Here is a 25,661-nt window from a genome sequence, read left to right as displayed (position 1 = left end):
ACATTGGGAAATGGGTACCAATAATAGCTAAATTAGAGTTATTATTTCGGGATCTTTATTGTGATGGGCACCGCACCAGTGGGCTCTGAAGCCTCGCCCACCAATGAAACGAAGTAAGGAGTCGTATTTTCATTTTGGGGGTGAAAAAAAACCCGAACCGTTTCCTGTTTTTTTTTTGTTTTTTGCTCAAAACGAAAAAAACGGCTTGATTTTTTGTTTCTGCTGGTGTCTTTTATAGCCAGGAAACGGACTGATAAAATGTACCTTGTCCAGGAACGTTGTCAACTTCAGCCACAAAATATTTTGCCATCCTTTACAAACTGGACATGACAGAAATATCACATTGATGTGCTTTTGTCTGGCTCCAAGCAACGTAAAGAGGAAGGGGTGTCTGCTGCCTCCTAGTGGCTTCTATAGAACAACTATCTACTGAATACAGTGAAGACAGACCGATCAAGGTTTAGAACTTTGAAATGTTTTTCCTTTTGGGAAATAAAAAGTCCAGACCTTGTTTCCTTGCATAAAAATATCACCTTCTCACTTGTCTAGCTGACATATTACATTACAAAACAGAATTTTGAGGTTTTATTATAAACCTATATTGTGCATTAAAAAAGTGATTAAACCAGCTGTTCTGAACCAGAAACTCAGAGTTTATATCTCAGGAGCAGATAACCCAGAGTTCAGGGTTACACTCAGTTTGTTGAACCTGCTTTGTGAAACAGTCCTCTGACAGGGTTAGGTAATCTTACAAACTGGTTTGCTGTAAGATTCCAGTTTGTATTTGCAATGCATCTGTGACAACAAAGACATTGATGTAATTACACTCAGCTGTTTTTAGTTTCATTTTAGAAAAAAGAAAGCCAATTTTCATTTGTTTATTCTGACCTTTATTCTCATTTCAATCTTAAAATATCAATGCAAGATCTGATGCCATACAGTACATATATTAACTGAAAATAAATATAATCCACATTTCCAATGTTCTTCAAAGCAGTTCCATCCTGCGGCCTCTTTATAAACCACTGGCCTTAGACTTGAAGCTCTTAAAGGCTTCCTGCATCTTCTGTACAGCAGCCTTGTCTTCTTCTACAGACTTCGAGCAGATCTGCTGCACTTTCCTGTGCAGGTCCTCCAGGGACTTCTGTTGTACAGCAACAACAGGAGATGGTGGTGAGAAAAAAAATAGCCAGTTGCAGCTCTATGAACTGAGAATAGCCTCACCACATTTACATCAATACATTGGAAAAATATTAATTTAGTTCATCAGCACATTAGCCCCCCCCCTCACTACAAGGGCATTAGCCGTGTGTTCCACCAAGTGTGGAGATGTTCACACCTCTAAATTAAAACAGATTTTCTGAGATGCAGATTCTCTCATGATGCCAGAAACGTGTGCAGCAGCTGTAGGAGGGTTACCTCTGTGATGGACAGGTGGTCTGCAGCTGTGCTAAATACAGACACCAGGTTGTTGGCTACCGTTCGCCTCTCCTCGTTGGTCTCCTGCAGCACCAGGTGATACCTTGGGAAGAGCAGACCACAAGCGTTTTATTCTCAAACGGCCCATCGTTTAGACTTGGAAAAGAGACTCCACAACAAGCCTCATTTTATGAACCTAAAGTACTTGTTAGTTTCTTGAAGCTAAAGTAGGATTTTTACAGCTTTACATTTAATATGTATACCGTTATTGCAGTACATTCACTCTGTTTCCCCCTGTGCTATTTCTCCGAGTGTCCCTGGTCCCAGAGCTGGATGCTTCAGATCTGTGGTTGATGTTCCACCAGCTGGTCCAGTCTCCATCATGTCCACTGTGGGATGCTGCTGCTGACCTTCCTCCAGTCCTCTGCTTCCAACTCCCTTTTTCCACCAGTCAACTCTGCATCGCCTTCACTATACTTGTTATGCTAACTTACATACTGTTTGAATTTTACTGCTAGCTATATATGGAGTATGTTTAATGTCAGAGCCGTACATCATCAGAGTAAACTATGAGTCAGTTTTCAATGTTAGCTTATACTTTGTCTGTGTCACATATCCTGTCATACATGTATCCAAATGTGTGTTGTGTTTTCCTTGCTTTCCCTCCCCTCCCTCTTCTCCCATCCCTCCCCCTTGCCCTCCTCTGTCCCTCTCAACCCCCCCGGCCAGCAGGCAGATGGGTCCCCCCTATATAGAGCCGGGTTCTGCTCGAGGTTTCTTCCCTGTTAAAAGGGTGTTTTCCTGCCACTGTCTCCTTTGGGCTGCTCTGGGGGTCAGGCATTTGGGTTCTGTAAAGCGTCTTGAGACGATTTGACTGTAATTGACGCTATATAAATAAAATTGAATTGCTGCTTACTCTTGTTGAGCCGCCTTCAGTTGTTGCACAGCCTCATCATATCCATAATTTACTTTCTTTTCCAGAAGTTTACGGTGATTTTCCACAGACTCCATCTCTGCGGCCCACTCTTGTTCCTCACGAGCACTTTCCTGAACAGAAACACAGTATGAAGCTCCACAAGTGCAAAACTATTGTGCATTTTCTGCATGACGGTTCCGACAACAGACTGCAGTACCTGCATGTCAGAATCCAGCCGTTCATCCAGTTTGCGCATCTGCTCTCTCAGCCGTTTCACATCATTGGACTTGTCTGTGATGTTGAAATTAACCTAAGACACACACAGAGGCATTGCATCTCATGATGTGCAACACGGTTATGATGACTGTTGGCATTAAGACAGCAAAATCATCAGGAAACGGAACACAGGGATAGTTTCTACTAACAACTATACAGTGAACCCTCGCTATAACGCGGTTCACCTTTCACGGTTTCGATGTTTCACGGATTTTTTTAGTGCAGTTTTTTTAATGCTTTTTTTAAACAGTTCATTGTGTTCTGCATCCTGATTGGCTAAGGGACTGAGCAACGTGAACAGTCTCCGCCCCTCGTCTCCTCTGCCATACAGGCCAGCGCTGCCTGCTGTGGAGCGCTAGATCATTTCTCTCCTTGGTCTCCATGTAGTGAGACATGAAAGACGGAGCCGACGGAGCAGCCTTATTCTTTTCCCCCGCTGTCAACCGGACAGTGGACGTGGTCCCCAGCCGTCTCTGGCCACCGCAGCCGCGCTCCCCAGTAGAAGAGCACAGGCGCGAGCCTTCCCCACCCCCGACTGCTCCAATTGATTCAGCCGGCCGCTCTAAGGCAAGAGTACCACCGCGGCATCCACCTGGCTGCAGCTGCAGCGCTCCCCCAAGTGCAGTATTGTATAATAACTGTAAAAAATAAAACTGACTACTTCATGGATTTCGCCTATCGCGGGTTCTTTTTGGAACGTAACCCCCGCGATAAAACGAGGGTTCACTGTATTAAAATTTGGTTACCTGTTCACAAGACTCCTCCAGGCTGAGTTTGGCGTTGGTTAATTGACTGTTCTCCTCCTCCACGTCACTGATCAGCTTTCTCAGAAGCATCTGGAATACACTGCACCAATCAGACCAAGCACAGAAAGTATAAAGAACAGACTTTCAGCAACCAAAGTACCATGACTGAATAAATGCACTGTTCCCACATTCATGACGCCAGCTGTGTGAATTTTAAAAGGATGCACACCCAGCAGCAATGAAAAGCACATGGAAAAAAATTAACAGTGTCACGGTGTGTTGGACTGGAAGATAGTCTTGTTCATGCTGACATAACCATCAAACAGAACAAATTCAAACACCTGATCGTGAGCAGTTAGTACCTGTGTTTTCTGCTGAACCATGCTGCCAGGCCCACATTCAGAAGGTCTGATCTCAAAGTCATGACAGCAGGCGTTCTCTGCCAACGGCGGGATCAGCTTCAGTTTACGGGCCAGCTTGTGGTACTCTGCCAGTTTCAACTCTGCCTGGAATGGAAGGGAATAAAGAGATGGAAAAGCATAAGAGAAGTGAAATGATGGGTCAATAACATGTGCTGCTGGAAGAGAAACATCCCGACTAGAAACCAGGCAGTACGAAGGCACAGGCATAACAGTGAAACATAATCCTGAAATTACAAAAATTATTTAAAACCAGCTAACCAGAGAAGCTCATGGCTGCTCGTCTGTGCAGAAACAAGAAATGTACTCATACAGACGTTACCTTCTCTTTGACTTTGGCAAACGCCATCTCTTCATTCCACTTGTGCTGTTCAGCATCTTCCAGAGACTTGCTGAGACTGGAGATGGTCTGCTGGAGTTCCCTCTTCTCTCTGGTGATCCTCTCTAGATCAGCTGGAGTAAACTTCTGCTTCTGCAGGAGGTGTTGCACTTCATTCCTCTCATGTTTCAGAGTTTCCAGATGACTGACTGAAAGATTACAAAGATAAATATGAAATCGGACCACATACGATCCTCTGAATAGGTATAATATATGTTGTACCAGAGCCAGTCAGCCCCCTGGTGACCACATTACTATTTATTATAACCTGAGTAACTGTGGAATACTAAGAATTCCTTTTCTTGGTTCAAGTTGGTTTCCTTCAGTGGCTTGTTCATTAAAAACAGGACCGCTAAGTGTTTTTAAACAGGGACTCAAACTGAGAAAGGATCTCAGCCCAGACATGAGTCGAGTCCAGAAGTAGAGTCCCGTTCTGTCGGTGTGCTAGTGTTCACAAGCTAAGAAAGAACTTGTACATATTTTAAACAGATGAGTCATTCAGTACATCCTACCAGTGATTGGCTGGCTTTCTGACTGACAAGGTTAGAAGAACAATATATTGCCCATATCTACCAGTGGTGTCCAGCTCATCTTCCAGTTCTGAAGCTTTCTTCTCCAGACTGGCTTGGAAAGTCTCCAGGCTGCTTCGATAACTCTGGAGTTTCTTCAGGTCTGCCTGCAACTTGTCCTTTTCCATTCTCTTGGACATTAGACGGTCCTGCCCAGGAGGAGAAGGTAAATTATCTTATCTCATGTATTGTTGAAGATGCTTCATGTTACTCACAGAACCAAACCCATTTAAGAATGGAGTCTATAGCAGCCCAAAGGCAAAATCCAGCAAGCTTAAAAACTGTTGCACTTCCTCGTCATACACATCTCCATTTCTCATCATTTTGTGCTAAAGTAGTTACTCAGGTTTTCTTAGTTTTCACTTGATCCAATTCCAGTCAGTGCAGTCCAGTCGTCCTCATCGTATAGAACAATGCAAACATCCAGACTATCTAGGCCATCAGACACATGCAGGCCGCAACAGATACTTTTAAGTCTTACGGTCTGACTCTCCTCCTCCAGCTGTTCAACCTCTTTACTGAGCATCCTGTGCTTCTCCTCCATCGAGGCCAGCAGGGCTTCATCAACATTGTAAAGTGTCTCTGTAAGTACAAACAAAATCCTCTTGTTGAAGCGAAAAGTCAGATTCCTGGAACTGTAATTTCACCTTATAAGAATTGAATCTGCCAACAGGGACAATGATATGAATGAATATATATAAATCCCATTCATCATTTTGATTGAGAAATATTTGAGATTCAGTGCTTACTCAATTTAGTAAGGAAAGCTTCATCCTCCTCCTCAAATGTATCCTGACCCTGCATGAACTTGGAGTATGTTTCAGCTGTGTGGTCCAGGAAGAGCTGCACAAGAACAAAGTTAGGTTAATGGCCTTCTGTTGAGGACAATGACTGGCAAACACAGGAGGAGAAACCTCTATGGATGTGTAATATCCTGCATCAGTAACTCTGTAGGACCTTGTTATACTCGGCTCCCTCCTCCATGCTGCCACCATCTTTACAGAAGTCACTGGATAGCAGATCCTGCCGACTCAAATTCCGGTAGATCTGACACAGACACGTGGAATGAGAAGGAAAAAATAATAATAAATAAATCACACGAACTGGTTTATTGCTTCGTTTTTAGTGATATTTGCAACTAATCTGGTTTTAAACAACAGTTCAGTGTGACTCCATTTAGAGGTGTTTGTTCCTCACCTTGACGCTATCGATTAGCCAAATAAGAGCAGCCAAGGCTTGAGGCCAGGTGTGGGGAGCTCCGACAGAATACATGGAAGACTTGGAGAGAACAAATGGATACCTGAAACAAGATGGACAGACTCAGTCAGCAATGCCTCTGAAAATGCACAAGACAATATGAAGGGCTACAGTAAATGCTAAGGTGCAGAGATAGTTCGCTTATTCACAGTGAACACTATTTTTACCTCAAGGCTTTCAGGAGAGCTGGAATCTCCTCCTCAACTTTTGACTTTGGCATCTCAAAGGTTGGGTCTAGCTGCTGATAAATGAACTCAAACATCTTGACAAACTCCTTGGTGGAGGGAGACTGGAGGGTCTTGGATGACAAAGTTCCTGGGTAGCCCTGCTCTGTCAGGAACTAGAAATATACGGCAGAGAAAATCTGCTTGGACCAAAGGACACATTCCGACTTGGGATTCATGTTTGGGGTCTTATCTAATATGGCAACATAGAATATCAAGTTCGAGTAATCCTAACCCTCTGCACATTAACTGGACAAAATAAGCACAGGCTGCATGTATTTTAGGGAACATTTTGATCTCATCTTTCTGTGAATGTGCCGTTTGGGCCACATTCAGCCTTTATTCAATGTTATTGCCCAGTGAGTCCACACAAGGAATCTGACTTGGTGTATAGAGAGCAATACCTAACCTAACAGTGAAAGAAGAAATAAACACATCTAAACCTGATAATTGAAGAGTTCATTTGCAAAAACAGTAACTCCGTTTTCAGAAAACTCATTTTTTACTTGAGATAATAACACTAATAATTTATTTTTTCTCCATTTTGTCATGTATTTTTCTACTGAGTCAAATCCACTCAACTTCAGTTTGACTGATATTATCTCAAGTAAACAATAAAATAAAAAGTTTTCCAAAAAAATTTATCAAAACAGAGTTATCTGCAAATGAACTTTTCAATTCTAAATGTTAAATGCTACAAGCAGAACAAGTGTAAACAGTACCGTTTAAGAAACAAAAGTAAATTTGTTTAAACCAGGGTAATAAATTAAAATATTATTTAAATTACAATATTGTACATAAAGGTATTGCATGATATATTCTGTAATTTCAGCCACCATCAACAAACACCAGTGTTACTTTTTTTGCTACAAATCCAATAAAAGGTTGAGCTACAATTCATCAGCCTGACTGTAAACCTTCAGACCTTTGTGTGGTCAGTGTGTCCACCACAGGGTTAGAGTTAGTACTCCTGCTGTCACAGCACTGCTTTTGGACGCAACCAGACTGAGAATGAAGTCTCTGACCTCCTGCAGCTGCCTGATACACTGCTGAACAAAAGATTTATCATGCAGAGGTCTGGTATCTTTGATCTTCTCGGTTCCTCCGAACCCCGACATGGTGCTGTTACGCAGCATGCTAGCTCCACTGGTCCTGCAGTCAAGAAAATAAGAAAAACAAAAGAACACTAATCAGATGGAGACAAGAAACTGTCAAACTTCATTTTTCATGCATCTAAATAACTGCATTACTGATCAAAGTCAATGCAAAAGCAGAAATCAGACTGACTTTAGCTCGAGTAGGAGAACCGTTTCAATCATTCTTTACAGCGTGTGGAACAATGGTTTGAATAAAGATACTTGAAGCTCAGTCAGTATAGGGTTAACCCTAACCCAGTATAGTATTACTCCCTTTGGTCTTATGTTGAACTGTGTGTTTTCATTATGTATTCTATCTTTCAACCTGCAGTACACACACACTGAATGAATGTGTAGACCTATATCCCATGTTCTGTCTGCTTACACTGGCATACAATTTCCTACGTTTTTGCACAATTCTCCACATACCGGGCACCAAAGAAGCTGCTTCGTGTCTCAGAGGTCCCAGACTGGGGTTTGGGGATGCCACTGAGTTTCCCAAATGTGCTGCAAATGAACAGAAATTCTAAGAAATGAATGTGGTCTAGTTGCTGGCTCACATTTGAAGCAGTACACTGTCAAAGACTGAAACAGGAAGCCCCACTTTATCATTACACAGGCAGGGAACAGCAGGAAAGTACATCCAATATCTTCATGTGTACGTGTAGTCCAAAGTAAACCATCTTAGTCACACATTTGGACACATTACCAGATCAACAGGATTCAAAAAGTCAATCCTGGAATTGAAATGTGGGCGTGTTAAACATTAGGTTACAACCATTAAACATATGGAAGAGAAGACAGTCGGTGGTAAAGAACAGCAGCATCTCTGCTGACTAATGATTGTGTTTGAATGTATTCCAGGTGTTTAACCTCCGGGGTGTTGTGGACACCATGGTCATCCTGCTGCTGCCTGCTGCTGCTTGACTCATCCTTCCACTGGAAAAACAAACACATCTGTTATTAATGCCACATCTTACAGAAATACACCAAACTCTGTATTAGTGTCATAATGATATCTAAATTTAGGAATGATGGAGAGTCCCCATGGCTACAGAATCTAGGTCTATGTGATGTGGAAGCTGAGCTAACAGCTAGGGTTAACAGCTAAAAGCTAAAACTGGAGATAACGCAACACGACCAAGCAAATCTGCAAACCACTGTTAGAAAGTGCTCTTCTCTGAGGAAAGCATGAGTTGTTTAACAGCAGCTAAAACCATGACCAGCTAGCAGCAGCTTTACCCAACTACCACAAACACTACACGTCTTGTTTGCCAACTACTTGCAGTACAGAAAAATAAAATGCTTTTTAGCAGCTTTTTACACGTACCACTCCATGTGTCTGCAGACAGTCAAAGAGCAGGATGCTCTTTATGTAGGATCCAGGTGAGATGAGCTGTAGGTGAGCAGCATGAACGAGATGAGCAGAAGCAACACACCTGCAGCTTATTTCACCTGGATCCTCTGAAGACCAGCATCGGATCATCCTACCTCTGTCACCTGAGCTGCTGGACTTGGACTGCCTGCTGATGCTCCACTTTCCTTTTCTGTGGGTTTGTCAGTTTCCATGGACACAGGACTGGATTTGTTGCTGCACTTTGGAGAGTTGGTTATGGCTGATATTGTGACAAACGGGTTCAAGTTTGGATCATCAGACTTTTCGAAGTCAAATGAGTCAGACCTTTTGGGAGCTGGAACATTCACAGCATCACTGCAATCAGGCTCTTTAAGACCAGGTGGCTTTTTGAACAAATTCCTTCTTTTTGACCTCAGCACCATCATCAAAAGTTTTGACCTGCTCTTTTTATTGACTGGGGCATCGCCTGGCTGGGACTCAGAAGCTGGAGGCATCACCTCCAGGTCACCTCAGGTACGTCAACAACATTTGCAGGTAAATTCAGGACCTCTTTTTATGTGACTGTTCTTAAAGAAAATATTAGAAGTTTTACTGATATATATGGAATCACTTAAGATATTCATATGATTTTTTTGGGAATATTTTTACTCACTTTTTGAAAATATTTACAAGAATTTTCTTGCCAAATTTTGGGGATTTAAAAAAAACTTAAGGAATTATTGGAATTTTCTTCCTGAAGGCTTTGCAAATTTTCAGAAATTAAAGGTTTTTTTTCTTTTGCAGAATCCTGGATGTTTTTTAGACAAGGAAACAATATTTTTTGGTGTCCATAAATGAGGACAACAGGAGGGTTAAACAGCGCTACTGGCCGCAACACATACCTTTATCAGACAGAAGCACTTGGTTGTGTGCATTAAAAGACAAGCCTTTGGAGTAGTTTGAAAGACAAAAGCGTGAACAAGAAGGACAGAAGCAATTTCTAAGGGCCACCACATCAACAAATCCGAGTTCTTTGAGAGCATCATTCTTGGTGGCTAACTGTATTGCTAAAGATAAGAAGCCATTCACTATTTGGGAAGAATTAATCCTAAAGACATTTGCTGTGAAATTCCAGGAGATTCTGCGGTCAAAAAGATAGCATAAAGACAGATAAATGACTTTATTCGACTTCACCTGTCTTTGTTATTTGACTATATAACTGCACCACACAGTCCTTCAGAATCCCACACATGCGCAGACCTGGAGTTTTACAGTTTTCAAACGCCACACGCAGAAGCTCTACATCCATTCCTTCCTTAGAAAGGTAATCTGTACAGTGGCCCAGTTTACCTTTTACAACTAACTTTGGCATGAAAATATGTGGCTAATATAAATATATTACTAACTGATCAGACCCACAGAAAAACACATTTTTCAGTGATTGTTCTTTGTGCTTTTCAACTTATAATGATACCATTACAAATAACAAGCCCCATTTGATCAGTTATGAAATGGTTTTGAATGAATGCTGTCATTTAAGGCTGATTATGCAAAAACATCTGTTTGATCGGTATAATACAGATAGTTACATAAAAAACACCAAAAGCACTGCTCCAGAAATAAAAGTGAGACTGATAATAAAAATTGACAGATTAATTGGTTAAAACACAAATGCACACAGAAATACTGGAGTTAAATTTATATACAACAGACAGGACCTATATTGAAACTATTTAAACAGATCGATATACAATACTACAAAATTAAAAAAACAACACTGAAATGCACAAGACTTTGTGCATTGCAATTTGTCCACCAAACAAATTATTTGTACCACTGCTGGAAATATTCCCAGAAGCATTTCAGAATGAGACCCTACCATCTTCTATGAATGGAGCTCTCATTATATCTGTTCCAAAACCAGGGGAAACCCCCCCCCCACACACACACACACACAAAATGAGAACGAGGTCAATAAGATGGTTAAAGTCTGACCTTAAAATGTTCTGTAAAGTCCAAAATGGATACTAACTCTAGTGCCAGACATTACTGACAGACCAGAATGGATTTAAGGCAGGTTTCCATGATGTCTGAAGACGACTGAATATTATTTATATCAGTTAAGAGGCTTCAGATCCAGCTCTTCCACCATTAGACCAGAGAAGGCCTTCGGGGTAGAGTATCTGCTGATGTTCTGGAGAGGGTTGGGTTTGGAGAGAGTTTTAGAAAGTGGATCTGTCTGATTTCTAAAATGCCAACATCAGAATTCTTGGCTAACAGAAACATTTGACAAACTTTTACAACTTTTATTTTTGGCAATAGAACCTTTTAGTAGTTGTTCTACGATCACATCAATCATGTAATAGCAGTCGGACAGACTGAACATCAGCTGTCAGTCTATGCTGATGACGTGGTTTTTATCACTAAACTAAGTGAATCAGTTCCATCTACTACAGTTAATGAGAGTATCTGGTGATATTTCAGGCTATGCAGTAAACAAAATCAAATTGGCAGCACTGCTTCTTAATGAAGAGGAAAGAAGACGTGCAGCTCCTGAGGTTCTTCTCTTTAATGTGGTAGAGGAATTTACATACTTAGGGACACAAATGGTGTCAAAGATTATGCTAATTACGAACCACGAATCAAAGAAACTTGGTTCCTTTGATGGGTGGATGGAAGCCTTTGTCTGTCTCAGTAACAAGTAAAATCAATATTTTCAAGATAACTATTTCATCAAATTTATCCATTTCAAAAATTTATCCATTTTGCCATGCTAACACCACCAGATTGATTTCTGAAGGTTAAAAATGATCTATTTGAAACAATAGAAAAACGAGACTATGCTTGTCTCTGTTGTTCTTCTTCTGTTCCTTTTGGCTTTTCCCTTCACAGCTGATCATCTGCTTCCATCTAACCCTATCCTCTGCATCCTCTTCTCTCACACCAACTACCTTTTTTCTCTACATCCATAAATCTCCTCTCTGGTCTTCTTCTATGCCTCCTGCCTGGCAGTTCAAATTCAGCAGCCCTCTCCCTCTTCTGTACATCTCCAAACCTTCTCAGTCTGGCCTCTCTGGCTTTTCCTCCAGAACATCTAACCCATTCCTGATCCTATCCATCCTGGTCACTTCCAAAGAGAGCCTCAACATTTTAATCTCTGCAACCTCCAGCTCTGGCTCCTGTCTTTACTGAACCAATCTCCACTGGCATCCTATGGATCAACAGCACCGAAGGTGGTTGTTGTTAACTCGGGCGTCGACCGATCCAGTATGGAAGTCATTGATTCATATATTTGACTTGGCATGGGTTTTACATCAGAAACTTGTGTGTGTGTGTGTGTGTGTGTGTGTGTGTGTGTGTGTGTGTGTGTGTGTGTGTGTGTGTGTGTGTGTGTGTGCGCGCGCGCGCACATGTGCGTGTGTATAGAGATACACACACAAGCTGTCATATAATGCCATAGTGTCTTATATGCTGTGGAACATGCAATGGGAATCAAGAAATTAAAAATATATCCTGTTCTTGTATTTGGTTGTATATTGATTTGATTGGTTGCGGCATAGAGATGAAGACTAGATACGCCAGCGCGCTGTAGCAGCCGGCTAATCGACGTGCCTACGTGGTGGCCATTTTGGAGGGGGCAAAGTTCCCATTCAAAGCAATGAATGTACATTGAAAATAAATCATAATTGGCTCATTTCTCAACCGATTTCCGTGTGGTCTACTTTATTGTCAACGTCAAAACATGTGCTATTGATAGAGAATATTTGATCTGAAAAAACAAACACTGAAAAAGGCTTCCGACAAATGTAGTCTTCAGTTTTAGTTATCATATTCTTTAGGTCCAGAGGCCAGGGAATCTTTTCAGTTCAGGCATTACATATGTAAATATACTTAGATATGTAGAAAATGTTTTGAGATCAAAACATCCATCCATTCTCTATACACCGCTTTATCCTCACTAGGGTCATGGGGGGTGCTGGAGTCTATCCCAGCTGACTCAGGTGAAGGCAGGGGACACCCTGGACAGGTCACCAGTCTGTCACAGGGCTACATATACAGACACACAATCACACTCACATTCACACCTACGGACAATTTAGAGTAACCAATTAACCTCAGCATGTTTTTGGACTGTGGGAGGAAGCCGGAGTACCTGGAGAAAACCCACGCATGCACAGGGAGAACATGCAAACTCCATGCAGAAAGATCCGAGGGATTGGAACCGGGGATCTTCTTGCTGCAAGGCGAAAGTGCTAACCACTACGCCACTGTGCAGCCCAAGATCAAAACATTTAACTGCAAATGTAATGTTATCTCTTATTAATATTAATTTATTATACATATACCCCCCGTCGAATCGCCACCTTATCGTGGTGGAGGGGTTTGAGTGTCTCGGTGATCCTGGGAGCTATGTTGTCCGGGGCATAAGCCCCTGGTAGGGTCTCCCAAGGCAAACTGGTCCTGGGTGAGAGACCAGACTAAGAGCGATTCAGAAGACCTTGATGAGAACAATAAAAGGCAAAGCCGCTACCTTGCCCGGGATAGGGAAACCGGGGCCTTCCCCTGGAGCCAGACCTGGGGGGGGAGCTCGTACAGGAGCGTTTGGTGGCCGAGCCTTGGGGTCCCGTGGGGCTCGGTCGGGCAAAGCCCGAAAAAGTAACACGGGGCCACCGCCCAGTGGACCCACCACCTACAGGGCAGGAAGTCGGGGTCGGGTGCTATGCCCACCGGGCAGTAGGCAGGAGCGGGCGCCTGGGCGTGCCGCCCCCTGGTGGCGTAGACTAGCTCTGGGGACGTGGAACGTCACCTCACTGGCGGGGAAGGAACCTGAGCTGGTGCGGGAGGTGGAGCGATACCGGCTAGATATAGTTGGGCTCGCCTCCACGCACAGCAAGGGTTCTGGAACCAGAATCCTGGAGAGGGGTTGGACTCTCTCCTACTCCGGAGTTGCCCAGGGAGAGAGGCGCCGGGCGGGTGTGGGGATACTCACAAGCCCCCGGCTGAGCGCCGCTTTGTTGGAGTTCTCCCCGGAGAACGAGAGGGTCGCCTCTCTGCGACTTCGTGTTGCAGGGGGGAAAACTCTGACTGTTGTCTGTGCTTATGCGCCGAACAGCAGTTCAGAGTATTCGGCCTTCTTGGAGTCTCTGGGTGGGGTCCTGGAAGGGGTACCGCCCGGGGATTCCATAGTTCTCCTGGGAGACTTCAACGCTCACGTGGGCAACGATGGAGAAACCTGGAGGGGGGTGATTGGGAGGAACGGCCTGCCCGATCTGAACCCGAGTGGTGTTTTTTTTACTGGACTTCTGTGCTAGTCATGGTTTGGCCGTAACAAACACCATGTTCGAGCATAAGGTTGCTCATAAGTGTACTTGGTACCAGAGCACCTTAGGCCAAAGGTCGATGATCGACTTTATAGTCGTATCGTCAGACCTGCGGCCGTATGTCTTGGACACTCGGGTGAAGAGAGGTGCAGAGCTGTCAACTGATCACCACCTGGTGGTGAGTTGGATCCGATGGCGGGGAAGACTGCCGGACAGACCTGGTAAACCCAAACGTGTAGTGCGGGTGAACTGGGAACGTCTGGCGGAGGACCCTGTCCGTAGGGTTTTCAACTCCCACCTCCGGAAGAGTTTCTCCTGCATCCCGGGGGAGGTTGGGGACATGGATTCTGAGTGGTCCATGTTCAAAGCCTCCATTGCAGAAGCAGCTGTTAGGAGCTGTGGTCTGAAGGTCACTGGTGCCTGTCGTGGCGGCAATCCAAGGACCCGCTGGTGGACACCAGCGGTGAGGGAGGCCGTCAGGCTGAAAAAGGAGACTTATCAAGCCTGGTTGGCTCGGGGGTCTCCTGAAGCAGCTGACAGGTACCGGCTGGCCAAAAGGGCGGCAGCTGCGGCAGTGGTGGAAGCTAAAACTCGGGTGTGGGAGGAGTTCGGGGAGGCCATGGAGAAGGACTTTCGATCGACCTCGGGGAAGTTCTGGCAAACCATTCGACGCCTCAGGAAGGGGAAGCAAGGCTTCGCCCAGGCTGTGTATGGTCGGGGTGGAGAACTGTTGACCCGTACTGGGGATATCGTCGGGCGGTGGAAAGAGCACTTCGAGGAACTCCTTAACCCGGTAAACACGTCCTCTATGGAGGAGGCAGAGCCTGAAGACTCGGGAGTATCTGCGTCCATATCCGTGGCAGAGGTCGCCGAGGTAGTTAAAAAGCTCCTCGGTGGCAAGGCGCCAGGTGTGGACGAGATTCGCCCTGAGATGCTGAAGGCTCTGGACATTGTTGGACTGTCTTGGTTGACACGTCTATGCAATGTCGCGTGGGCATCGGGTACAGTACCTGGGGAGTGGCAGACCGGGGTGGTGGTCCCTATTTTTAAAAAGGGGGATCGGAGAGTGTGTGCCAACTATCGCGGTATCACACTTCTCAGCCTCCCCGGGAAAGTTTACTCTAGGGTGCTGGAAGGGAGGATCCGACCGATAGTCGAACCTCGGATTCAGGAGGAGCAATGCGGATTCCGTCCCGGTCGTGGAACAGCAGACCAGCTCTTTACCCTTGCGGAGCTGCTGAGGGGGTCACGGGAGTATGACCTGCCAGTCTACATGTGTTTTGTAGATCTGGAGAAGGCCTACGACCGTGTCCCCCGAGGGGCTTTGTGGGGGGCACTGCGGGAGTATGGGGTCCGAGGCTCGTTGTTACGGGCCGTTCGGTCCCTGTACAACCAAAGTGAGAGCTGTGTCCGCATACTCGGCATTAAGTCAGACACGTTTCCGGTGGGTGTTGGACTCCGCCAGGGCTGCCCCTTGTCTCCAATCCTGTTTGTGGTTTTCATGGACAGGATTTCAAGGCGCAGTCGTGGTGGGGAGGGTTTTCGGTTTGGGAGCCTCAGGATCGCTTCGCTGCTTTTTGCAGATGATGTGGTTTTGTTGGCATCCTCAGCCCGTGACCTCCGGCACGCACTGGAGCGGTTTGCAGCCGAGTGTGAAGCGGCAGGGATGCGGATCAGCACCTCCAAGTCCGAGGCCATGGTTCTCTGCCGGAAACTGGTGGAGTGTTTCCTCCGGGTTGGGGGGGAGTTGCTTCCCCAAGCGAAGGAGTTTAAGTATCTCGGGATCTTGTTCACGAGTGATGGGAAAATGGAGCGGGAGATGGACAGGCGGATTGGTGCGGCGTCAGCAGTAATGCGGGCGTTGTACCGAACCGTCGTGGTGAAGAGGGAGCTGAGCCGTAAGGCGAAACTCTCGATTTACCAGTCCATCTACGTTCCAACCCTCACCTATGGTCATGAGCTTTGGGTAGTGACCGAAAGAACAAGATCGCGGATACAAGCGGCCGAAATGAGCTTCCTCCGTAGGGTGGCTGGGCTCAGCCTTAGAGATAGGGTGAGGAGCTCAGACATCCGGAGGGAGCTCAGAGTAGAGCCGCTGCTCCTTCGCATCAAAAGGAGCCAGTTGAGGTGGTTTGGCCACCTGATTCGGATGCCTCCGGGGAGACTTCCTCTGGAGGTTTTCCGAGCACGTCCGTCTGGGAGGAGACCCCGGGGCAGACCCAGAACTCGCTGGAGAGATTATATATCTCGTCTGGCCTGGGAACGCCTCGGGATCCCCCAGGAAGAGCTGGAAAGTGTCGCTGGGGGGAGGGACGTTTGGAACGACCTGCTTCGCCTGCTGCCCCCGCGACCCGGCCCCGGATAAGCGGAGGAAAATGGATGGATGGATGGATGGATATTATACACATATATATATATATATGGCATGCTGTTTAGGAAATTATATATTGAATGAAAGTCGATATATATATAATGAAAGTTGATATATATTGAATGAAAGTACAAATATATATATAATGAAACTTGATATATATATATAATGAAAGTTGATATATATATAATGAAAGTCGATATATATATATATATATATATAATGTTCAGATTTTCATTCAATATATATCGACTTTCATATATATCATATATATGATATATATATATATATATATATATATATCATATATATATCATATATATGATATATATATATATAAGTTGATATATATATAAGTTGATATATATATATATATATATATATATATATATATATATGGCATGCCGTTTAGGAAATTATATATTGAATGAAAGTCGATATATATATATAATGAAAGTTGATATATATATAATGAAAGTCGATATATATATATATAATGAAAGTCGATATATATTGAATGAAAGTCGGAATATATGGAATGAAAGTCGGAATATAGAATGTTCAGATTTTCATTCTATCTATTCAAAGTTTCATTCCATATATTCAGACTTTTTCCTACTGAGCCCTGGAAGGACATGGCAAACAAAAACAGGAACCTTATTGGACATTTGCTCTTCAGATGAGCTATATATGATATATATATATCATATATATATCTCTCACCACGGATCAGAGCATCATGGTCGTCCTCCAGCCGCCGCCGCCGCCGCCGCCGCCGCCGATCCACCCGGGCTCGCAGGAGGAGGAGGAGGAGGCGGAGGAGTAGAAGAAGAAGGAGTAGAAGAAGAAGGAGTAGAAGGAGGAAGAAGAAGAAGAAGGAAACCCGCCGCCGTTCTCAAGTACAATCGTACCAAGGGAGGGGTGGACAACCTGGACAAAGTCACATCCACCTACAGCTGTAGAAGAAAAACGTGTCGCTGGCCCATGGCGTTATTCCACAACATGGTGGACGTCTCGGCCTACAACGCTGTTGTCATTTGGCGTGAACTTCACCCCGAGTGGATGAGCGGAAAACTCAACAAGCGAAGGTTGTTCCTGGAACAGCTGGGCAGAGCCCTGATCCAGCCCATGTCGGGTGCGACGAGACGACCCTCTACCGTCCCCAGGGCGCCAAATGTCCGTGGCCGCGCGTTCGCCGCCGCCTCTGCCGCCAGGCCACCTCCTCTGCCGCCTCTGCCACCTCTGCCGTCTCTGCCGCCAGGCCACCTCCTCTGCCTCCGCCTCCGCCTCCCCCGCGGCGCGCAGGAGACCGCGAAGACGAAGACCGCTTACGTCTTCTGGTCGACCTTAGGAAAAAAAGGAAACGGTGCCTGGTCTGCCCGAGGAGCAAAGACGTCAAGACCAACACGGTTTGCCACAGGTGTCTGATTCACGTGTGTTCCGGCTGCGTGATGTGCTACTGTCCCGCTTGGGCCGCCGCCGCCGCCGCTACACCACGAGGAGAAGGAGGAGAAGAAGCAGAAGAAGAAGAGGAAGCAGCTGTAGCGGCAGTGGCATCGGCTGCATCGGCGGCAGCAGGAGCGAAGAAGCTGACTCTCCTCTCCTACCTGCGGGGTACAGAACGACCCCCACCCCCTAAGAAACAATGAGCCCAGCTGACCCCCACCTTCTTCCCTTCCTTCTCCTCCTCCTCATCAACATCATCATCATCATCATCATTCTCCTTTGACCGCACCGTTCCCCCGCTGCCACCACCGCCACCACCGGGGGGTGGGGAGGAGAGGGAGGGAGGAGTCCAGAACAACCCCCTACCACCACCACCTCCTAAGAAACATTGACCCCAGCTGACCCCATTCCTTCCTTCCTTCCTTCCTCCATGTTCCTCCATTCATCAAAAATACAACCGCACAGACTCGTAAGAATTGATGTTGTTTCTGTGAGTTACTGATAATGTTGTTCTTTTATGATGGTCTTTATTGTTCCAATCTTGTAGTATTTTTTTTTTTGCCTGCTCAATAAAGATATGCGGATTATACCTGTTTCTGGCTGTCATGGTCTCTTTTTTTTCAGTTGCGTTGTTGTTGTTGTTGTTGTTGTCACAGCATAAGCAAAGAAGCTGGCTCTCCTCTCTCACCTGCAGGGGGGTCCAGAACGACCCCCCATGACCCCTAAGAAACAAAGAGCCCGGCTGACCCCCTCCTTCTTCCCTTCCTTCTCCCTTCTCCTCCTCATTATTCTCTTCCTCCTCTAACCACACCGGATGACGATGATGATGACGATGATGATGATGATGATGATGATGATGAGGGGGAGGAGGAGGAGGAGGAGGAGGAGGAGGAGAAGGATGGGAAGAAGGAGGGGCTCTTTGTCGGGGGGTCGTTGTGGACCCCCGCAGGTGGGAGAGAAGAGTCAGCTTCTTCGCTTCCGCGGGGTCCGGAGGGGTCCAGAACAACCCCCCCACCCCACCCCACCCCTCCCCCCCAACCACCACCACCACCCTGTAAGAAACAAAGACCCCTGGCAGAGCCTCTCTTTCCTCCTCCTCCTCCTCCTCCTCCTCCTGCGTACCAAGTGGGGTTGGGGGTCCAGATCGATCCCCTAGGGTAAAAAATGACCCCCTCGGGTACATAAGGGTTAATACAATTTAAAATGTAATTTTAGAAATTGTTTCAGTTAATTGTTCATAACTGATCATTAAATGTAATCACAGCATGGATCATGGGAACTTTACGTCAGGCAAAACAATATCTCACTCACCCCTATCTGACAACCTCTTCAAAGCCCGCCGTGGCTTCTTCACTGGAGCATCATAGCCGAGCCATTTCTCAGGGTAAGGGTGCTCCTCTGTCGGCTCTCTGTCCACAAAATGAAACGAACATACATAACAGCGCTTCGGACTTAAGGTTGAGCGCTTTCAGCCACAGCCGCATGTGCTCCTCATCTTTGGGCGGACGATGTAGATTATATGGAGCCCCACAACACTCCCATCTCTCCACACGATGTTCACAACAAGTTTGTTTCAAAAACTCTCTCCTCTTGGCCCAGTTATTATGGCAGCCTCGACATCTTGATGAAATAAAATCGTTATCTGGTTAGCTTACACCACTCGTTCCTTTTGTTGACAACTGCACTTCCGGTCTGAAGCGGAAATCACAGGACAAAATGCTGTAATATGGCGCCACCCTGGTGAAGCTGCAAAATAAGGTCAATATACGTCTATGGGCATAGAAATACATAGAAAGGCTAGATGGCTGATGGGACTTTCGCCGACGTCACCGGTCGGCCATCTTACCTCGGGGGACTGTTCCGGAGCGCTCTGTAGTAGTGGATGGAAGGTGAGCGACCTACACAAACAAAAATACACTTAACTAGCTGAATTCTTGACAGATTTACAAACGGTTTGGTTTATTAAAAACCTTATTAACGTGGCTATGATTCAGGCCGCGCAGACCTGTTGAAATTGCAGTTTTTCTTTTCAAAAATCGCTGCATAGTTGTGTGTTTGTTACAGCCATTTGCAAGGCTGCAATCTGGGAGTTTCAATTATTATATAGGTTTCTGTGAGACCAATAATAATTTTGTGACAACAACATATTTTGTCTAAATGACAATTTGTGTGGATGCAGTTGGGTATTAGCTAGCAAAGAAACAAGAGGTTGTGAATGAGACATGTGAGCCACTTGGACTATTACAAAGTAACCAGGACTTAATTCTATACAGGTGGGAAGGCATAATTACTCCTTCATTTTAACATGATTTCCAAGCTGTTTCATTAATTAAATATATCCTAGATTTAGATTCATTGTGATACTGTCAGGATTCTGCCTCTGTCACTACCTTTTTGTTCCTTTTCCTGTTTTTTCCTCCTGTGTTGTCTGGTCTCTGCCTCCCTCTGTCTGCCAGCCTTTTCTCTTGTTCACTCGCCCTCTAAGCTCCGCCATCTGATTCTTCTCAATTGGCTTCAGCTGCAGCTAATCAGTTCACCCCATTCACCTGGTCCACTCCTCAGCCATTTAAGCCCTCTGTTACCGCCGGTTCATTGTTTGCCATTACACACTGCCTCTGTTCCCCACCTGGACTATGCATGTTTTTGGACCCTTGCTGCTTTTTTTCCCTTCATGGATTACTTCAATTTATGTTTGCTCCTTTGTTTGAGTTCCTCTGTTTTGTAAGTACTTCCCCTCTGCCTTGTTGTGTTGAGTCCTGTAGAGTCACAACACTAGTTGATTTGGTTTTTGCCTCACTTCCGTAGTTCTAGTCACTGTAGTTGTGTTTTTGGAGTTAGTCAATTTGGTTTTTGCCCTGCTGTCCCAGTTCTAGTCACTGTAGTGTTTTGCTAAATAAAACCCTTTTTCATTACCACCTTCTGCCTGTTTGCCTGCGCTTGGGTTCTCCACCCCCCCAAATCCTGACAGATACAGTAACTGGCTGGCTTTGTGTTTACAAAAATACCCCCTACAGTGCAAGATGTCACACTTTTGTGCAGCATATGGATGCTCAATTGAACGTTCCTTCAAAACAAGAGCCCGTGGAATCACCTTTCACTCGTAGAGAAATGACCTGAGGGACATATTTAGGATAATTGTTACTGACTTAGTGGATTTGTACTTTTATAATGCGTTATTTTGACCCTGATGTTTTACAAATATTTCTATTTGTTTACATAATAATCATTGAATATTTCTTTTAACATGTTACTGTTATTTAGGTTTTCATGTAATGGGATGGGGGGCTATGGAAGGAGTTGAATTGTGGAATAAGTGAGTAAATGACCAGAGAAGCAAATATTGCAAAACGCGAGTAATGACCGGGTGGAGCACACTTGGAATTTGCCAAGGAGGACAAGACCGGGAGGTGTAATTAAGATTTAATACAGAATGTGATTAAAACCATTTAAAAAAACACCCATGAATAAAAATAGGTTTGTCCTAAAAGTCCATTAAAATTCAATAAAACAAATGGGCCAAAAATGCACAATATGAATAAAAACACTTAAAACAACTAAAAAAATGGCACCGTCCTTGAGCAGGGGGCTAAAGTGCAGTCGGGGATGCAGGCAGCCTTCCGATCCAGGTCGGTGAGGTCCCCTCGGTCACATGCACCAGGTCGCACCGGAGGTGAAGGAAACCGCTGCCCCTCCGTGTGTCAGCTCAAGACGCCGCTTCACTCGTCTCAGACTTCCACCCAGCTAGCCACTCCTCTGGCACGCTGGGAACCCTTACGTAGACACAACAACAAGCGGCAGTATGCGTTCTCGTACAACAACAGTGTTAGCTTAGCTCGTGTCTGCCAAGCGCTACTACTTCCTCTCTCTCGGTACTTACACGACAGGCAGGGACTTCTCCCTGCCGCTGCGTGTGAATCACGTAACACTTGCAGGCTCGCGGTCTCCGGTGCGTGTGTCTTTCCTTTAGCCCGGTTGCAATATGACTCGGCATCTCTTCGCTGCTCTCAGCGTCTCTCTGCTGCTGCCGTTCAGCTGCTTTATTCTCCCTGGCTTCAACCACGCACAGCTGAGAGTGATTGCCTGGGACTTAGTGATTGGGGAAAAACATGTGATTTGGGGTGGTCATGGCAACGACAGGTAGGTGGCAACCACGAATTTCACATGCAAATAACCCAAAACACACAACCCAATAAATCCAATACATGCACAGCAAACAATAAAGGTATAAGGGAAAAACACAAATAAAATGCCGCATCCCCTTGTGCCGGATCACATTCATAATGGCATTCAAGCATAGGCTACATGACTTACCCCAACAATATCATAATTTAGCTCAGTATTTTTGTCCTTACCATTAATGTTAAAGGTAAGAAGGATGTAAAATGTTGTCAACAATTCATATATCTTGCTATCTTCTCATGTTTTTAAGGTTTCCTCAAAATGCAGAGAAGAGGAGGCAATGGGAATCTGCTCTAAGAAGGGACGGTTTTGTTGCATCAAAAAACTGCAAACTGTGCAGCGAACATTTCAGGAGTGAGGATTTTGACAGGACAAGGCAGACTGTCCGGCTTAAGCGCACCTGTTAATAAAAGAAACCTTGGTGTCATGTTACTGAATATGTTTATTTAAAAATGTATAATAAAATATATGTAGGGGAGAACAGGTAAGATGAACGAACTATCCCCTTGATCTTTAAAACTATACACGAGTTGTCACGAGACCCTAAAATAAGAACACAAATATCATTTCCAACTGGCTGTGGAATTCTTTGACTTTTGTGGTATAATTATTTTTATGCTAAAGCAAATGGACCCAGGTCTAAACTTATACATTATGCATGTTAGTGATATTCAATGTGTAGAACTATGTGAATCATTTAGCAAAAGATCATTCTGAATCATTAAATTAGTTAGGTTTTATCAAAACGATGGCCATGGGGCAAGATGAACCAAAAGCCTTGGGGTAAATGGAACCAATATGAATCATAATTCATATAATGTACATACTTTATTTGTTCAGTTTAAGTTTAAAATATCATGTGGGTCAACTTACCCCTTTATAGTATATGTACTAATAGTACATGCTCCATAGGCATTAATGTTATCAGTGAGCCAGCAGCCCCTAGGTAAGATGGCCGCCGCGTAGCTTTTTTTTTCTTTTATTATTATTGCCTCAGATACAGAACATATATACAGTATATATACATACAAACAAACAAACATCCACAATCACCCCCCTCCCCCCCAAAAAAAGAAAAAACAAACAAAAAAAGCTGAACAAATCAAAAGAGAAAACCACCAATATAGGAGCAGAATATTGTAACGATTAGTACAACTACCAGGATTTACCAGTGAGAGTGAGGATATTCAACTGGGATAAATATTGAAATTTTGAAGTACATGGTTTGTTCTGACAGCTTTCTTATTTTTACAGTCTTTAATTGTAGCAACGTATTGCTGCAGTTCCCAAACAAAGAGATCAGCATTTGGTTTGGCACCAGTCCATTTTTTCTTATGAATGTGAAATTTCCCAAGCATCAGGATAGGTTGATGCTACAGGTACGGACCCGTACCCGTAGCATCTGTACTAGAGGTACGGACCCGTTAAGGTCACTGAAGAGCTGGCGCCGGTTGACTACTATTTGCTGCACATTACAGGCAGTTTATATGAATGACTTTGATGGCGAACATTGTGTAATTTAACCAAAAATACACCGTCTCCTCTCACACTTTCGACATTGCAGTTTTTACGCTTTTAGACGCCGTGTCTAAATTGTTTGAAGTCCAGTTCCTATTAATTAGTTTACCGCGTTCAGTGGTGGAAGCGGCTGACGAACTCCATTGCAAATGTTCCCATTTAATTTCGGACGCTAATTTACTAGATAAAGTTAAGGATGTCGAATATGAAACAAACACTCGTGAATGGTGAGGAGCAGCTCTTTAATTTGACATGAATTAAAAAACCCACAAACTCGATTTACTGTGATATTGTGAGATTTGTTTGTGGTGATGTAACTTAGCCATTCAACAGAGTCCGCTAACATTAAAGTGACTGTGACAGTGTCTGTGTTGACAGACGCAGAAAATACGTCAGGGTTTTGTTTAGGTTGTTAATATGTAATAGTCTGTCGCTACTTTTGAAGGTAAAAAAATACTTGTAGTTTGCTGGCTGTTAGTTCCGCCATTTGTTTTGTTTGCTGTTTGTGCTTTATTAGAACAGGGTCACGTGAATAAAAAGTTTTGCTATTTTTAATAGTAGTGCTGATTTCAACCCCCAAATCGCTGTCCGTGAAAAAGTCAGATAATGATATTTATAAGACATTATGCATGATAGAAAAGAGAACAGCAGATGACTGACATGACAGGCTCGGCACGCAGATTCACCTCGAATCACGGAAGCGCCTTCATCACTCGGATTACCAAACCGGCTCATTAATATTTATGTGCGTCGGATTACCAGCCAATCACAAAGCGCGTTCATCAGCCGGCTCATTAATATTCATGTACGTCTCATTAATATTTATGGTAAGGGAAAGTGCCGTATCCGGAGGCCACAGGCTACGGGTTCGGGTCCGTATCTGTAGACACTACGATCAGGATTAGTTGTACCAAAAAGACTGTATCATTATCTAGGTTTTCTTCAAAATAAATAACAATGTCCCTTTCTTGCAGAAGAATTACTTGTCCTGTTATTGTCCTTATATAATGCTCTACATCGGTCCAGAATGCTTTTGAAAATTCACATTGATAAAACAAATGAACTGTTTCCTCTTCATTCCCACAAAATTTGCATAACACATCAATATCAATATTGAATCTTGCCAGTATTTTTTGTGTTGGATAAATCTTATGTAGTATCTTGAATGAAACTTCTTTTACTTTATTATTTAAACAAAACTTTTCGCCAACCATCCATGCTTTCTGCCAATTAATTCCTCCATAAAATGAATTCCAGAATGATTGTCCTAAAGGTAAGGTTGTGGTTTGAAAACAGTTTCTAATATATGTGTTTGGGCATTTCCTCTTTGCTACACTGTAATCCCAAACAGCTGTATTAGCTCATAACTAATAGGGCCATAACAGTCAAATGTCGTTATGCAGTTGACCAAACTAAAAAGTGTAGAGCTCTGTAGAGATTTATGCCACTTTAATTGAATAGGACTCAATATTTTATGTCTAATTTGTGTGGAACGCTCAAAAATTTTAGGAACCATACAGAAGTGTCATGACGTTATCGACGTCATGACGTTTTGATGGGTGGGTCTTATCTCTCGCTCAAGTAAGCTGATTCAGCCATTTTGAATTTGCCTTGATGCGGGAAAGTTTTTGTCAGCTCATGTCGATGTGGAAGTTGAACAGTTTAATTTCTTTATATTATTGTTATCCCCCCACTTCAAACAAACACAATTTTCAGCAGCGTCATTGCCCTCGTCTTCTTACGAGCCGTTTTATCATAAGCCCTGATTTGGTAAGTAACGTTTATGTTTTAAATTGAATTTCGATAAACAGTCTTAAATTTGTAACGGAGAATACATTTGTACAACGTGCACAGTGAATATTTGCTGTAAGTGGTTTACAAATCCAAGTAACTGTAACTTTAGAAGTTGTTGAATGTCACGTTACTTCATTTTGCAACAGTGTAAGGTTATCAGCGGGTTTCCTGGGAGGCCGAAAGCATAACGCTATCCCTGCTTTTTCGCTGCTTGCCGATAATGCATGTAAGTACTGTGAGTATAGCCTACATATTTCCAGTAAGTGTCCGCGTTATACACTCAATATTTTACGTTGTCGAGTTGTGTGTGTGTGTGTGAGGAGGGGGAGGGGGGGGGGGGCGTGTGTGTGCTAGC

The 25,661-nt window shown here is 44.2% G+C and overlaps 1 protein-coding gene across 1 annotated transcript; it reads right to left on the bottom strand.

Moving 5' to 3' along the window:
- Positions 1-826: 826 nt before the first annotated feature.
- LOC110970961 (kinetochore protein NDC80 homolog) lies at positions 827-8,273 on the bottom strand. The gene is made up of 16 exons (XM_051941532.1): positions 8,215-8,273; positions 7,771-7,848; positions 7,231-7,357; positions 6,149-6,321; positions 5,922-6,024; positions 5,682-5,771; positions 5,474-5,567; positions 5,206-5,306; positions 4,729-4,873; positions 4,099-4,304; positions 3,699-3,863; positions 3,358-3,447; positions 2,553-2,645; positions 2,336-2,466; positions 1,420-1,522; positions 827-1,144 (listed from the first exon to the last, which is right to left on the bottom strand). The coding sequence occupies exons 1-16, from the start codon at positions 8,271-8,273 to the stop codon at positions 1,016-1,018; spliced, it is 1,887 nt and encodes a 628-aa protein (XP_051797492.1). The 3' UTR covers positions 827-1,015.
- Positions 8,274-25,661: the final 17,388 nt, after the last annotated feature.

Source organism: Acanthochromis polyacanthus, chromosome 21 (genome assembly GCF_021347895.1).
Source record: "Acanthochromis polyacanthus isolate Apoly-LR-REF ecotype Palm Island chromosome 21, KAUST_Apoly_ChrSc, whole genome shotgun sequence".
Taxonomy (NCBI): domain Eukaryota; kingdom Metazoa; phylum Chordata; class Actinopteri; family Pomacentridae; genus Acanthochromis; species Acanthochromis polyacanthus.
This window is presented reverse-complemented; position numbering and strand designations above follow the sequence as displayed.

What these genes read in the sequence shown, in the direction of transcription:
- LOC110970961 (XM_051941532.1), bottom strand. Translation starts at nt 8,273, where the DNA reads ATGAGTCAAGCAGCAGCAGGCAGCAGCAGGATGACCATGGTGTCCACA. An exon ending in GTGTCCACAACACCCCGGAG is followed by an intron (nt 7,849 to 8,214) that starts GTTAAACACCTG and finishes GTTCATTTGCAG; the next exon opens with CACATTTGGGAAACTCAGTG. An exon ending in GGCTGGATTCTGACATGCAG is followed by an intron (nt 2,467 to 2,552) that starts GTACTGCAGTCT and finishes GTTTCTGTTCAG; the next exon opens with GAAAGTGCTCGTGAGGAACA.